This window comes from Poecilia reticulata, chromosome 1, assembly GCF_904066995.2.
Source record: "Poecilia reticulata chromosome 1, P_reticulata-male-v2, whole genome shotgun sequence".
NCBI classification, from domain to species: Eukaryota; Metazoa; Chordata; class Actinopteri; order Cyprinodontiformes; family Poeciliidae; genus Poecilia; species Poecilia reticulata.
Genome location: NC_088830.1, coordinates 12,942,709 through 12,956,174, shown reverse-complemented (window position 1 = coordinate 12,956,174; position 13,466 = coordinate 12,942,709). Strand labels below are relative to the sequence as shown.

Genomic DNA, 13,466 nt, shown 5'->3' with positions numbered 1-13,466 from the left:
CAAACTTGGAGGCTAAAGTACTTTCCCTTTAATTCCAACTATAGTAAGGTAATACTTAGCAGTTTCTTTGTTGAACAACCCAGTCCAGGCTCGCACTGCATGATTGCAAACTTAACCTAATGTAAGCAAGTTGAATTCTACATTTAAGTTTGCTGCAAAGTTGGCTATTCAGCTGTATAATGAAGATGATTCTGAGGTGAGTGATGTGGTATTATGAGATCTATTTAAAAAAAAACAAAAAAAAGTGTAAAGAAAAGTTAGAATTCCCCAGAATTCCCCATCGGACAGGCTCTGGGAATGCACCATGTCTAGATTCACACTCGACTGCTGTACTAATCGGGTCTTAAAAGCCTACTCCATGTTGCACCAGAATCTGAAGAATGTAGGCCAAATCTAAAGCGAGTCCTGCAACACGACACACACCAGAGTTCAGTCCAGCCAACACCACACACGCCAGAAGTCAGTCATTTGTTTCCTCATTGATGTCCAAAGCTGCAGAGTTTGGATGGACACGTCACATTTTGTTGACACATTCAGCAATGAACAAAACAAAAAAAGGCTAGTAGTTTATATTTACTCTTTAGGTTCTTTAGGACTTACTGCTAGCTCAGATTTTAACTGAACTTATTTTATACAGTATTAGAAATACATTTTAAAGTGCTAATAAATCTAAGAAATACATCAATACATTTTAAATTCTACTGAACATTTAACACTGGAACTGGAGGACATTTTAAGTATCCCAAAAAAATAACTAAAATAACAGAAACGACAATCAACATGAATTATGAAGTCTTTGTAAACAAAATGGTCCTTCAAAAACAGAAAGCGCTAATTGAGATCAGTGCACCAAACAACAAGACTATTATCATCCGATTATTGGTCAAAAGAGAGAAAAGAGAAAAATCATAAATCATGCGTTATTGCGTTTGTTTCAATTTACCATGCGATTAATTTATTCATTTTATTTTCTGTTTGCTAACTCAGGAGAAACTCCATCAACACATGATCCAAGCACTGTGGGAAGAAGATTCTTAAGTGAAGTGAGGGCAAAACCACTCAATCTGAACCCAAAAAGAGCGAACAATTGTCGTTAGTTCACGATTTAGCAAGCGAGACAATTATTTTTCGGTTAGGCTTAGCTTGGATAGCTTTTATAACAAAGCACAGATTGCTCTACTGTGATTCTGGCTACAAACAACTGCACCTTTCTAAAAGAAATCCCATTCCGCACAGGGGAAAATCTCCGAACAACACTTCTGCCCTGCAAGAACAAGTAAACTGAGATGCAGAAAAAAAAACCTCTTCACTTCTAATAAAGTGAGCAGCTGGCTGATTAATTCTTACTGAGTTCAAAGGAGAGTCCCTCATCAGGAAACATTAAGTGTTCTTACCAACACGGTTTTTACAAGGCGCTTGCTGTCATATCCTCCACAACAACAGAAAACCAAGCACAAGAGTTTTGTCAACGCTGCAACAGGAAAAACTTTTTGTTTTCCCCCCCTTTAAGACAAAGCGCTGCAGACAGAGGTCGTTTAGGTTGCTGAGTCTGACTTAAGCATAGATTGGCCTATATTACAGGAATCAGGGGGAAGTAGTTCAATGGGGTTTTTTTTACCCAGAATGCCTTACTCTGAAACTGAAAGAAAAAAAAATTATACCTGAATACAAGGTAATATGGATATTCACGACAAGCAGGGAGCTGACAAACTAAAACAACAGTTTACAAGAGCTAGAGCCAACTGAGTTTACGGTTACGGTAACGTGCCGTGACGTGAGCAGCGCCCCGTCCGCTGACTCACATTGAGTAACTTTGACTTTCAGGAATAGCACACCTCCCTCTAAAGCCGAATTCCTGTTTTTGCCCCCGCCACTCGGTTTAGTCCCAAATGGCATGCGCTGACCCACTCATTAACCAGTGACCCTGCAGCTGGACCAAACAACCCCTGCATGACGGTAATTGTTGCAGTCGGAGACACGGCAATTAATGAAGGGGCCAGAAGTTTCCACAAGGGTGTCTGACTGCATTAAAAGGCTCCCGCGTGAAGCTCGCTGCGACCCCTGACCTGTTGGACCTGTGTTGTGGAGACCTGTGACAGTACAGCGTGTCACTAAGATGTGGCCAAATATGATGTAACGAATCACGGCGTAACGCCTCCCTTTCTTTTACAGAGAAAATTAACTTTTGTGTCGTTTCGGAGACCAGAAACCTCAATGAAAGTATTACACTGAATTATGGAAGAGTGTAAAAAAAATTTTTTTAAATCATCTCCAAGAAATCCCCAATATCTACAAGAGAAGAAACACCGTCTGAGTCAGCGCAATATTCAGTCTCTCCAGTTGGTTGCGACCGCAACCATTAATGCAAATTCACTCATCGAACACAGATTTACCCGCAGGATGATGATGCGGGAGTAAAGAGTAAAGATTTAAATAAATTGCAACTTTAACCACAACTTTTGGGGGGGGAAAAAAAGTATTTCACGCTTTAGGCCACAACAATCACAGAAAGACGTCGGACAGCATCCTGGACGTGCTGCGTGTTTGATATACGTGGCCCTTTATTCTTTCTGCAACAGTCTTCAGATACGCACGCAGCTCTGCGAGAGGCAACAAATTAATTAACAGTGACTTATAACACAAAGCACTTTGAAGTGAGAGTGCACTGCGACCAGAGCCAGATTGACTGGAAACTCTGACCCCGCCGCCCTCCCTTCAACAGTCGCTTATGACTTCCCCAGAGGGAGGCGAAGCAAAGGCAAATTCCCTCTGGTGTGCCGCCAGCCGCAGGAACACTCTGATTCAGCCACTAAAGCTAAACCGACTAGTTTACTGTAAGCATGTTGCAAATGCGACGCGGACACGGACCTGGTGCTGCTTTCTTAAACTGGTGGGACGCACAGCAGGTTGACCAAAACTACAGTGAGGAGGAAAAAATATTTAGACCCATTATTTTGTTTTCTTTGTTTGTTTCCCACATTAATACCTGAGCGCATTTTATTAGGATTGTGATGGTTTGAACACAATGTGATAAAAAAAAATGTCAAGATGTCAGGAAAGTCCTCAAAATCTTTAACACATCAAACTCTGAAAGGGTGAATTAGCATCCAGGTCCTTTTTCTCTGACAATGCCAAATGAAAAAAAAAACGCAACCAATAAGCTTCATAATGACCTAATTAGTAAGTAAAGTGCAACTGCATGTAGAGTAATGTCTTAAATGGTCAATTAATCTGACAGGCCGGTCAGGGAGAGCTTTATTTAGAGAAGTAGTCAAGAGAGCGCTAACTCTGGAGGAGCTGCACTGATCCTCAGCCAGGGTGTCCAATGTAATACTTTAGTCTCTAAAGTATTACATTTATGATTATAAAATGAATGCTTTATAATGTTCTCAATTCATTTTAAAACATGTAAGTGAGCCTTAAATATATTAGGTCTTAATTTTTTTCATAGCAGCACTATTTAGTCTTGTATTCCTACTTCTTTTTCTTGCTGGATCTCTGCTAATAGAAACTTGCTAACGAGTTAGCAAGTTTTTTTTTGTGTCAATCGTGTGTAAGGGAAAATTTACAGGCAGTTAGCTGTACCGTGTTCATTTTCATCACCGGTTCACTTCTTTGTACCTCTGAGGCTTGACACATTCTGTGAAAGAAAAAAGAAATCTTGACGCTATGGGGGTAAAGGCTGTAGAGAGCCATATGCAGTGTGAGAAGCACAAAGCTTCTGCCAAAAGCCTCAAACAAACCCCAGAAATTTCACAGTTTTTGCTGTGAATGTAATACAGTAGAATCCCTCAACATCCCTCAACAATCCCCGATATTTAAAGTTCTTCGGTCTTAGAATTGACTCGCTGAAAAACCTGCAGACATCCTAACCTGATCAGGTGAGAGACTGTTGACAGGACAATTACCCATCAAGTACTTTCCAAATCTGGTCTAGGTACGAAGGAGTGACAAGAAGAAAACCAGTCCGCTTTAAAGTTTGCCAAGTAACGGGCAATGTGTTTAAAGGCGCCGTGCTCAAGTGAACCTTTTCACGCTCCAAGATGCTTCAGACTTGGGTTTAAGTTCACCTTAATGTATAAGTGGTTTAGATTTAAGGATATTTTGTGTGATAAAATGGCCCAGTAAAAGTCCAGATTTAAACCCAACTGTGAATTTTTGAAAACTGATGTTCACAGATACTCTCCATTCAATCTGACTGAGCTTCAGCTATTTTGATAAGAATAAAAAAATGTAAAAAAAACCAACAATCTCCAAAACATGGAAAGCTGGTAGAGACAAACCCCAAAAGACGAGCAGCTATAATTACAACACAGCACAAAATACTGAGACTGGACACTTTTCTGATTTTATTTTGGAAAAAAAAAAAAACTTTGAAAAACCATCTCTTGTTGCTTCCCCTTCCCACTCTTGCAGTATTTTATGCTGCAGTATTTTATGCTATCCTGTTTATTCTAACAGGACATAAACATTTGCAGTTCTAAAATGGCAAAATGTGAAAAACTTTAAGGCAAAGGAAATCTTTTCCAAGGCGCTGTCTCTCAGTCAAAAGCACAAACCCAGAGAGAAGCATTAGATATCTCTCTAATTAAGAACATGCCCAGGGAGAGCTTTTTATATTCATTTTTGAGCCTCTGTATTCCTGGAAGCTTCTGTACCCAAAGACTAAAAGCATAAGTAATCATTTTATAAAACTCGGTAGTCTTACTGTGAGTTGTAATATTAACATTTAGCATCAGTCAAGTTGGACAGGCCAGTTACTGGCTTGAAAGCACAGCTTTCTTCGTTTTAGGATTAGCATAAACGATGAGTAGTCCACAGGAGGCTGGGCCTGGATTATTTCGTGGTCGACTCTAACTCCACCAAAATGTTAGTTTAATTTGAACGCACGTCAATAAAAATGCAAAATTGCACATCAGAAAGGAATGTGAACAGCAGTCAGTGTCTATCCAGTTCTTGTAGACAAATAGCATAAGATGTTTAAGGTGAACAAGGGGAGTGCAACGCAAATTTCCCCATGGAGACAATAAAGTTTATCTAATCTAATCTGAAGATGAGTATTATTGGCAGAACAATACTCCAGCAAGTGCAAAAACAAAATGATGATGACTTTTACCTAATCTACGGAAAGAAAATCAGCAATTAGATTTAGGTTTTAGATCTTATTGCACAGATCCATGTATCTGTTCTTCATACTGTAACACAAATAAAACAAGCCGATATCAGTGAACCGTCTGTTCTGGTAGATATGCATATGCTGCTTGTTGCTCGGCTTAAATCAGCGTTACCTGGTGATTGGTTACAGTCTCCATGCCACAGTTGTGTATATAAATACTGGAAAAGCACTATAAAAGTTTTGAACCACTTGCTTTTTACACACATAAAATTTAATACCAATCGCTTGTTAAAGCAAATTATTAATTATGGTATTAGCCCACACTACGTCACACCAAGAACTTTAACTCCTCTAGGAAGACTTTTAACCAAACTTAAGACTGTGTTTATGGGAATTTATGACTATTTTTTTTTCAAAATCTCATTTGTGAAGCCAGACGCTGACGATCATACGGTGCTCCTGCGTCAGGGCTGTGATCTGGACTCTGTGCAGGCCAGTCGTGTTCTTATGTCAGAGTCCTTGATGTCTATAAGGGCCTTGATTTATGCACTGGTAAAATAGTCATGTTGGAAAAAGAAGAAGCCATCTCTAAACAGCTCCTAAGGACGGGGAGCAGAAAACTGCCCAAAAATGGTCTTTTGTGGAAGCATTAAGTGATCCTTCCAATGAATTCACATGGGCTGAACCCAACCATTGAACAACAGCCTCACACCATCACCCACTCTGCACCAAAGGCTGTGCTTGAAGAATACAGTCAGCCCGGTGTCGTTCTCCTGCTCCCTGTCAAACACACCGTCGTCCACTGGATTGCAACAAGGAGAAGAACACGTCAGAGGACGCAGCTCCACATGCCACCACAAAGACAAACGGCAGCATGCTTTTACACTGGTGGAGCAGGGCTTGGGCACAGCTGCTGACCACTAGAAGCACATTTCATGCTCTGTTTTCCTGCTAATCAGGTCTGTAGCTACTGAAAATAACTACTATGTGCCTCACCGTCAACTAACCCCGTTTGGTGATTTTACGTGCCCTTTCACTTCAAATATCACTAATAGTTGATTTAGAAGGAGTGACTGCATGGAACCACACTGGCATTCACCGAGCGCCTCAGAGTGGCCCATTCCTTCACAAGAGACCGTAAAGTCCTTCTGCCTCCCTAGGTGTTGATTTTAGAGCTACAGTCCAGAGAGCAGCTTTGAAAGTTGTGCAGTGAACATTAGTGAAGACCCAACACCGGAAGGGCCAAGAATCACAACAGTTACATCAGGGATAAAGATGTAGAAAAGGTTACGTCATAAAACAACATCCCAAGCACTGACCATCACACTGGATGCTGTTCAGTCTATCGTCTGACAATGGGAACAGTACAGTACAGCTGTAAACCTACCAGGACATGGCTGTCCATCTAAACAGACAGACTGGGCAAGGAGAGCATCAAACAGAGAGAGCCATGGTGACTCTGGAGGAGAAGCCGCTCTCCTCTACACAACATTAGATGTCTTATTATGAGAACATGTTATGAGCAGTACAATAAAGTTAAACTAAAGTGTCTTTCTATTTTCATATTTTAGAACAAAATGGAATCCACTATTATAAGAGGAGAAAGAAAAAACATTGTAGAATGAGGTAAGCCTAGTTTGACGCTTTTAAAAGCGTCAAACTAGCTTTCAAAAGATAGTTTTGCAATGTTTTTAAAAGTCAAAGCTTTGTACAGCTATGACTGGTATGGAAAAAACACCAGTCATAGCTGTGCGAGGCTGGTAATAGGGCAATATAGCTTAAAAATTCATCTTTTAAATACAAAATTCACTTTTTTTTCCTTAAAAAAATCCATAAAATATCTTTAGAAACCTGGCTTTCATTCCAATCATTCCTTCTGTGAGTTGACCAGCATTCAAAGCTGATATAAATAAAAGATGGCAAAAAAAGACGACAGTTCTTGGGTGAACGATGGAAATAAAATCGTTTTATTCCCAAAAATGAAATCTTCAAAAACAGAAAACTCTATTAATTGATCAAATCGCTTTATTTATCGCCAGGCCCTCTGGTAGAGATGTGGTTCTGCAAACTTTAGACAACATAAAAGTGAACTCCATGTGTCAGTTTTCTTCCACAGCACAGTTATCCACTGCTTTGTGTTGACGTGTCAAATAAAAGCCTGGTAAAATACATGGAAGTTAGTCGATGTAATGTGACAAAGTGCAAAGAAATCTCAAAAGGTATCGATACTTTTCCACTTTACACGGCGGCAACAATACTAATAAAATAAACCCCGAAAGACGGACGTTTGTTTCCTCTCAACAACAGTGCCTGTCTGTAACCAGTCAACTGTGATGAAAACAAATAGTACGTTACGTAATGCTAATTTGGCATGGAGAACTTCACCTAATTTCTGGTAATGGAGCTGAATGATTTGTTCTGTTTTACCTCCTGATTAATCCTCTTAAAAGTAAAGTGATTATTCTAATGAGCATGCGAGGCTACCCAATCATGCTTTTTCCAACATTTTAGAGTATTGGTAAATGAGCTGCGGACGGGCGCGCCTCGCCGTCCCTCCTGCAGCTCTGTAGTTTTAGGAGGAACCTGCATTAAGTCCAGCAGCAGATGTTTTAGTCAGACGCAACCCACGGAGCGAGGGCGGAAATCAAACCGCCCCCTCCGCCGAATAAACCACAGGTGAGGTAAGCATCTTTGTCGAACGACATGCGCGGACAAACACTCGGGGGCTCAGAGGTGCTAGAGGCTGTTATTCATTATCCACCCAACCGCATTCCAGCGCCGGACAAAAGCTGTTATCGCCACCATCGCTCTCAGATGCGAGCACGAGAGAGGCAGAGACGGATTTAAGCAGGTTCTCGAACGAGATGCCCTCACCTGATAACCCCGGCACCGCCGTTGCACCATTCCCACATGTCCCACTGCTTTACAAATCAGAGCGAGAGAGAGCAACAGAAAGAGGGGGAGGCAGGCCGGGGAGGCTTCAGAGGCAAGGTAAGAAGCTGTGGAAAGCTGGAAGAGAGTGGGAGAGTGTGAACATTAACACTGAGTGGAAGTGATGGAGAGTGATAAGGGCACCTCCTGCTCCCCCGTTTACAGGAAGCTAGTGGCTAAGGATGTGGCTGATGAGGCTGAAACAAACCCAACGTGGTGCTCCTGTGATTTTTGTTTTGTTTCGTTTGCTTTCGCTGCAAGGAATATCTTGTCAAAAGGAGGCCAGAAATACGTTCTCCTCACTCTGCTCCTGAAAATCAGGTTTAGACTATTTTTGAGGTCATTTGAAACAACCTGGCCTGCAGCTCCAACACAGGCATCCAGAGTAGAATGAAAGGTCAGCTTTGGTTCACAAATTATGGCACAACTCATCCAATACCTTACCTGACTCAAGAGGAAGAGAAGACAGGTGAAGCACCAGTTTAATAACCAGTGAAGGAGTGAGAATCCTGAAACATTGCACATGTACAGACAATACGGGCGCTATGGAGAACCAAAAGTGCCACAGTTCAATCATTGAATAAGCTATTTATCTGTAACTAAGTATTCCTAATTTTTTAATCTCTTTATTAAATTTATATTATATTTACATTTTAAATGCAAATATTTACTTTTAAAAAAAACTAAATCATGTATGTATTTTTGCAAATCTGTCAGCAAATCTCCAGACAGTGCATGCTTAATTTTATGCAGATTTGCAAACAAGTGTTTCAGCAGAGCAAGTGTTTTTCTTATTATTGCTTTGCAGGTCTTATTTCAATACCGTGATGTATGTTGGATCCACTGAATTCAGTCTTATGTTAACTATTTAACTGCGTAAAGACAAGAACAGACTCGGGGGGGAAAAACATAACCGAATCGCATACAAAGTGCTAGCTTAACTTGATCTACATTTGCCATGCTCCGTCTTGGGGGCACCGTTGAAATAAAGTTCCTGTGTTTTTCCCTCAGTTGCAGTTTAGCGTTTCAGAAAACAGAGACAGGTATGGTTCGAAAGCAAAAGTAGTGCCACACAATTGGCTACCATCCATTCATCTGTTAAAACTGCTGGCTATACTAACTAACCAGTTCCCATCCATTTGTTAGACTCGAGTCAGTCTTTAAAGAGAAAAACCTTTGGCAGGTATAATTTTTCAGACAAAAGCTACAGTAAGTACTGCAGAACTTAGCATGTTTATTCTACATTTTTTCTTAAGACTAGGAATCAAAACTGCAATGACAATAAACAACTGTGGAATATCTTGTAATATCACCAATTTGAATGAATCATGCTCTCAATTTTAAATGAAAGAAAGTAAATAACATTTTAATTTTATACAGAGATACTTAAGGTTATCATATCTCAAAAATGATGTACCTTGTTACAATTAGACATCTTGAATGTTAAACAGCTGTTTATTTGTACTACACAGCATAACTAACTATTTCTGACAAGTACAGTTTCGCTAAAGGAGAGGTCCAGAGGCAAACATGAAAAGTAAAGTGAAAAGCAAGTATATTACAAAACGAAGGGATCAGAAATGTGAATAAATATATAAGAATGAATAAATTAATACTAATAAAAATGAGTATTAATGCTTATTCTGAAAGTGAATAAACATGAGTGAAGATGATCATAATGGTTGAAAATATATAAAACAGGAATGTGATCAGGCACACATTGTGGATGAAAACCAGTGGATTAATAGCTTTGTAACTACACCCTGACTTTGACACAACATTTAAAACTATGCTTTAAATATTGATTTGGCGATTGAATTTTCCAATTAATTATTGTAAGTCATACATAAAAGATAATTATACTTAAAAAAAAGAATGTATTGGATTGTGTCACTTTTGGCTTTCCATACGGGGAGAACAACAAATATGCTTTTCTCACCTTTTTTAAACTCTTCCAGCATCGCATCCAGCTTGGTGTCATTAAACACAAAATGCAGCGAGTGGCTGTAAAACTTTGTGATGGTTTTGAGCGGCGTGCAATCATCCGGGTCAACGAAGGCCAGGTCCTTCACAAACAGCAGATCCACTATGTTGGACCTCTCGCCCTCGAACACCGGGATGCGCGTGTAGCCGCTCCTCATGATCTCGGCCATGGTGTTGAAGTCCAGGATCGTGTCCCCGGGCATCATGAAGCAATCTCTCAGCGGCGTCATGACGTCCTCCACGGTCTTAGTCCGGAGCTCCAGCGCGCCCTGGATGATGTTCAGCTCCTCCTTCACCAGGTCGTTGTAAGGGTCCGTGACGCGCAGCATCTCCAGCAGCTTCTCCCTGTTGTACACGGTGCCGATCTCCTGTCCGAGCAGGTAATCCAGCAGCTTGCTCACCGGGTAGGACGCCGGGAAGGTGAGCAGCATGAAGAACTTGGTGAGGAAGATGGTGTTTGCCCCCACGGCCAGGCCGTGTCTGGAGCAGATGGCCTGCGGCACGATTTCACCGAAGATAACGATCCCGATGGTGGACATGACCACCGCGATGAGCCCGGAGCCGGCGATGTCGTCCAGGAGGATGGTCAGCGTGGTGTTCACCAACACGTTCCCGAGCAGGAGCGAGCAGAGCAGGTAGTTGCCCTGGCTCCGCACCGGCTCGATCTTCTTGGCGTAGTTCTTCTCCCTCTCCGTGCCGCAGTTCTGGACGATCTGGAGCTCCATGGGATCCAGAGCCATGAGCCCCAGGTTCAAGCCGCTGAACATGCCGGACAGGCACAGCAGCATGGAGATGAAGATGACCTGGAGCCAGAAAGGCAGCAGGAACTTTTTCTCCTCCACCACTATCACTTTGGTGTCGTCCCCGTCGTGGTAGATCCAGGTGTTCTCAGTCCACGGGTCGTGCAACCCGGCCACCGCCGGCGTGGAGGTGGCGATGCAAAGGTAGTACGCTTTACTCCTCTCGGTCTTCCGCAGGGGTTTGACCTCAATCTCGACTACTCCGGATGTTTTCCGATTTAATATGATGTTGGGTAATATAATTATATCCGAAGTCCTAATTCCGCAAGGATGCGAGCCGGACGAGTCCTCCCGGCTCTGGTTATCCCCCGAGGAGCTGTCAAAGCCCCCCACCGCCCGGCTCCGCTCGTGTTCCGTGAAGGCAATCTTGGACCAGGTCTCGTTGTTGATGTTCTGCCCGTAGACCCTCAGTTTCACCCGAGACCGCTCGCTCACCCGCAGGTAGCCTTTATCCATGAAGGAAATGTCGTCCGTGTCCTCCAGCCGGAGCCCGATGATGACGGTCTCCTCGGAGCCCTCCTTGCCACTTGTCGGGGTGACACAGCAGCCAGTGACAGCTAAGAAAATCATCGCCAAAGCTCGGACCCGGCTAAGTGACGCCATTTTTGCAATGTTGGGTCCAGGGGATAAGGGATCTGCCATATCGATGACCGTTTGGGCAAGCAAGCTCCTGAATGAAAAGGGCTTTGAAAAATCAGAGCCAGTCGGAGTCCGCCTTCATCTCCGCCCAGGGCTGCCGTGACTTGTGCATCGGGACCTGCTCTTTCCCACTACGTGTCCGACACTGAGAAGCAGCCAGCGCAGGCTTACAGGCCAGCTCGTGCCTCTCTCTGGGTCCCCAAGACGGGCGACGGGAAGGACCAATCCGGGGAGGCGGCCGAGCCGGGGGGCGGGGCGTCCGCAGCCTCCTTGGCGAATCAGATTACGGAACAAGTGCAGCTCATCTTTGGAGGCAGAGAGAACTCTCTACCCGTTGACTTTTTAAAGCAGGCTTCTTTATGCACCCTGCACTCGGGGGCACGACTCCTGGCTGATTTAATAAAAAGATAAGCCACATGGGTCAGCATCAGACTGTTTGGAGCAAAAAAATTAAGTTTCTGCAAGTGGACTTAAGGTAAAGCAAAAAATATAATTCAGAAATTAAAAAACAAATTGTTTTCACAAGAAACTTGCAGAAAAGTGTATCATAAAAACAGGAGCATGTAAAAAAAATAGAATATTGTAAAAAAAAAAAAGTTAGTGTGTGCCAACAATTCTACTCTAAAATGTACATATACATATTGAATTAAGCACTTTTTAAGTACTATTTATTTAGCACGTTTTCACAGACAACACAAGAAGGTAGCGCAACAAAATACACCGATATACAGTACAAAATAGTACAATCACAAATGTATATAATAAAATCTTAAGTTTAAATCGACTACTTACACACAGTGAGAGATTTCAAGTGTTTACATCTAATTATTCCAATGCTTATGGCTGACAGATAAAAAAAAACAAAAAACTAATATATATATATATATATATATTTGAAAACTGAGACCAATAAAAGTGATTTTAAAAAGTAGAGTATGTTTACACTGTACAATAATGTGTTTTCAGTAGTTTGTTGTGGCTCTTTATATATAAAAATTCAACACATTAAAACGCTGTATAGTGAAATGGGCTTATAGTTTTGGGTATTTTTAGAAACTTGGAAAATACAGTGCTTATTACACAGACATTTATTGAAAATGAACATATTTTATTACATAATTAAATTAACTGAGCTATACACATTGTATGTCTATATAAACCAACAATTGTTTAAAAAAATACATAAAATACTTTTGTTGTTAAAGTTTGTTCAAACAGGTACAAATTATTTCTCTTGAGTATTTCAGGTTCAACTTATCCAATTTATTGCTCCATTTTATCTTTTTTTTCGTATATTTTTTATTTAAAAAATCTGATATATTTCTATTACTTTTTTTGCTGCTGACATAAACTTAGCTTTTGGGAATTTCTCAGTTAGGGATAAATAATATATTCTATTGTAATTGCCAATTAAAATCTTTTAGTAAAGGTTATTGCAGCATTCATTAGAACAAGCTAGATACATGTATGAATGGTATGAAGCCCACTGATTAAGATAAGTGAGCAAAGTGTAGGTACATTATTTTGTAGTTCCCAATTGCATCCACTTCCATTTTTTCCCCCTCTGGTTTGGGGTTTCAACATTATTACCATCCTTTTGTAAGAGAGGAGATTAAGGTGAGCCATGACCAACACACTCATCCAGGGATGAGTCACTTATTTTATTTTATTTTTTTCGATAACACAATCCTCTTTCAGGCACTGTGAGTAAACATCCTAAACGCACTCGTAGAGCAAGTGTTTATATTTCTGCACAGTTCGAGACACATGCAAAAATGCAAGCCTCGTTGTAATCTATTAGTGCTGCTGGCCTCCTGTAGTGTCAAGCAAAACAAATGACCATCATTCATAAGCAGGCATTAATGCAGTTTCATTGCATCAGTCGGAAAATCACTCATGCACAGCACGCTGCTGGGCCTGTATTTCCGAGTCCTCTTTGCACAATCATTTGCAGAAGTCAGCAGATTTTGTGCTGTAGCATCCCCCTGTGGCTGAAA

At 41.3% G+C, this 13,466-nt stretch overlaps 1 protein-coding gene across 3 annotated transcripts in view; it reads right to left on the bottom strand.

The window, feature by feature from the left end:
- Positions 1 to 11,618, bottom strand: part of cnnm2b (cyclin and CBS domain divalent metal cation transport mediator 2b) — a 62,546-nt gene extending 50,928 nt beyond the window's left edge. For all 3 annotated transcript variants that reach the window (XM_081606565.1, XM_081606566.1, XM_017303948.2), the window contains exon 1: positions 9,987 to 11,618. In XM_081606565.1, the coding sequence (XP_081462691.1) occupies positions 9,987 to 11,472 (1,486 nt within the window). In that variant the 5' untranslated portion in view covers positions 11,473 to 11,618. The remainder of the gene's footprint in view (positions 1 to 9,986) is intronic.
- Positions 11,619 to 13,466: the final 1,848 nt, after the last annotated feature.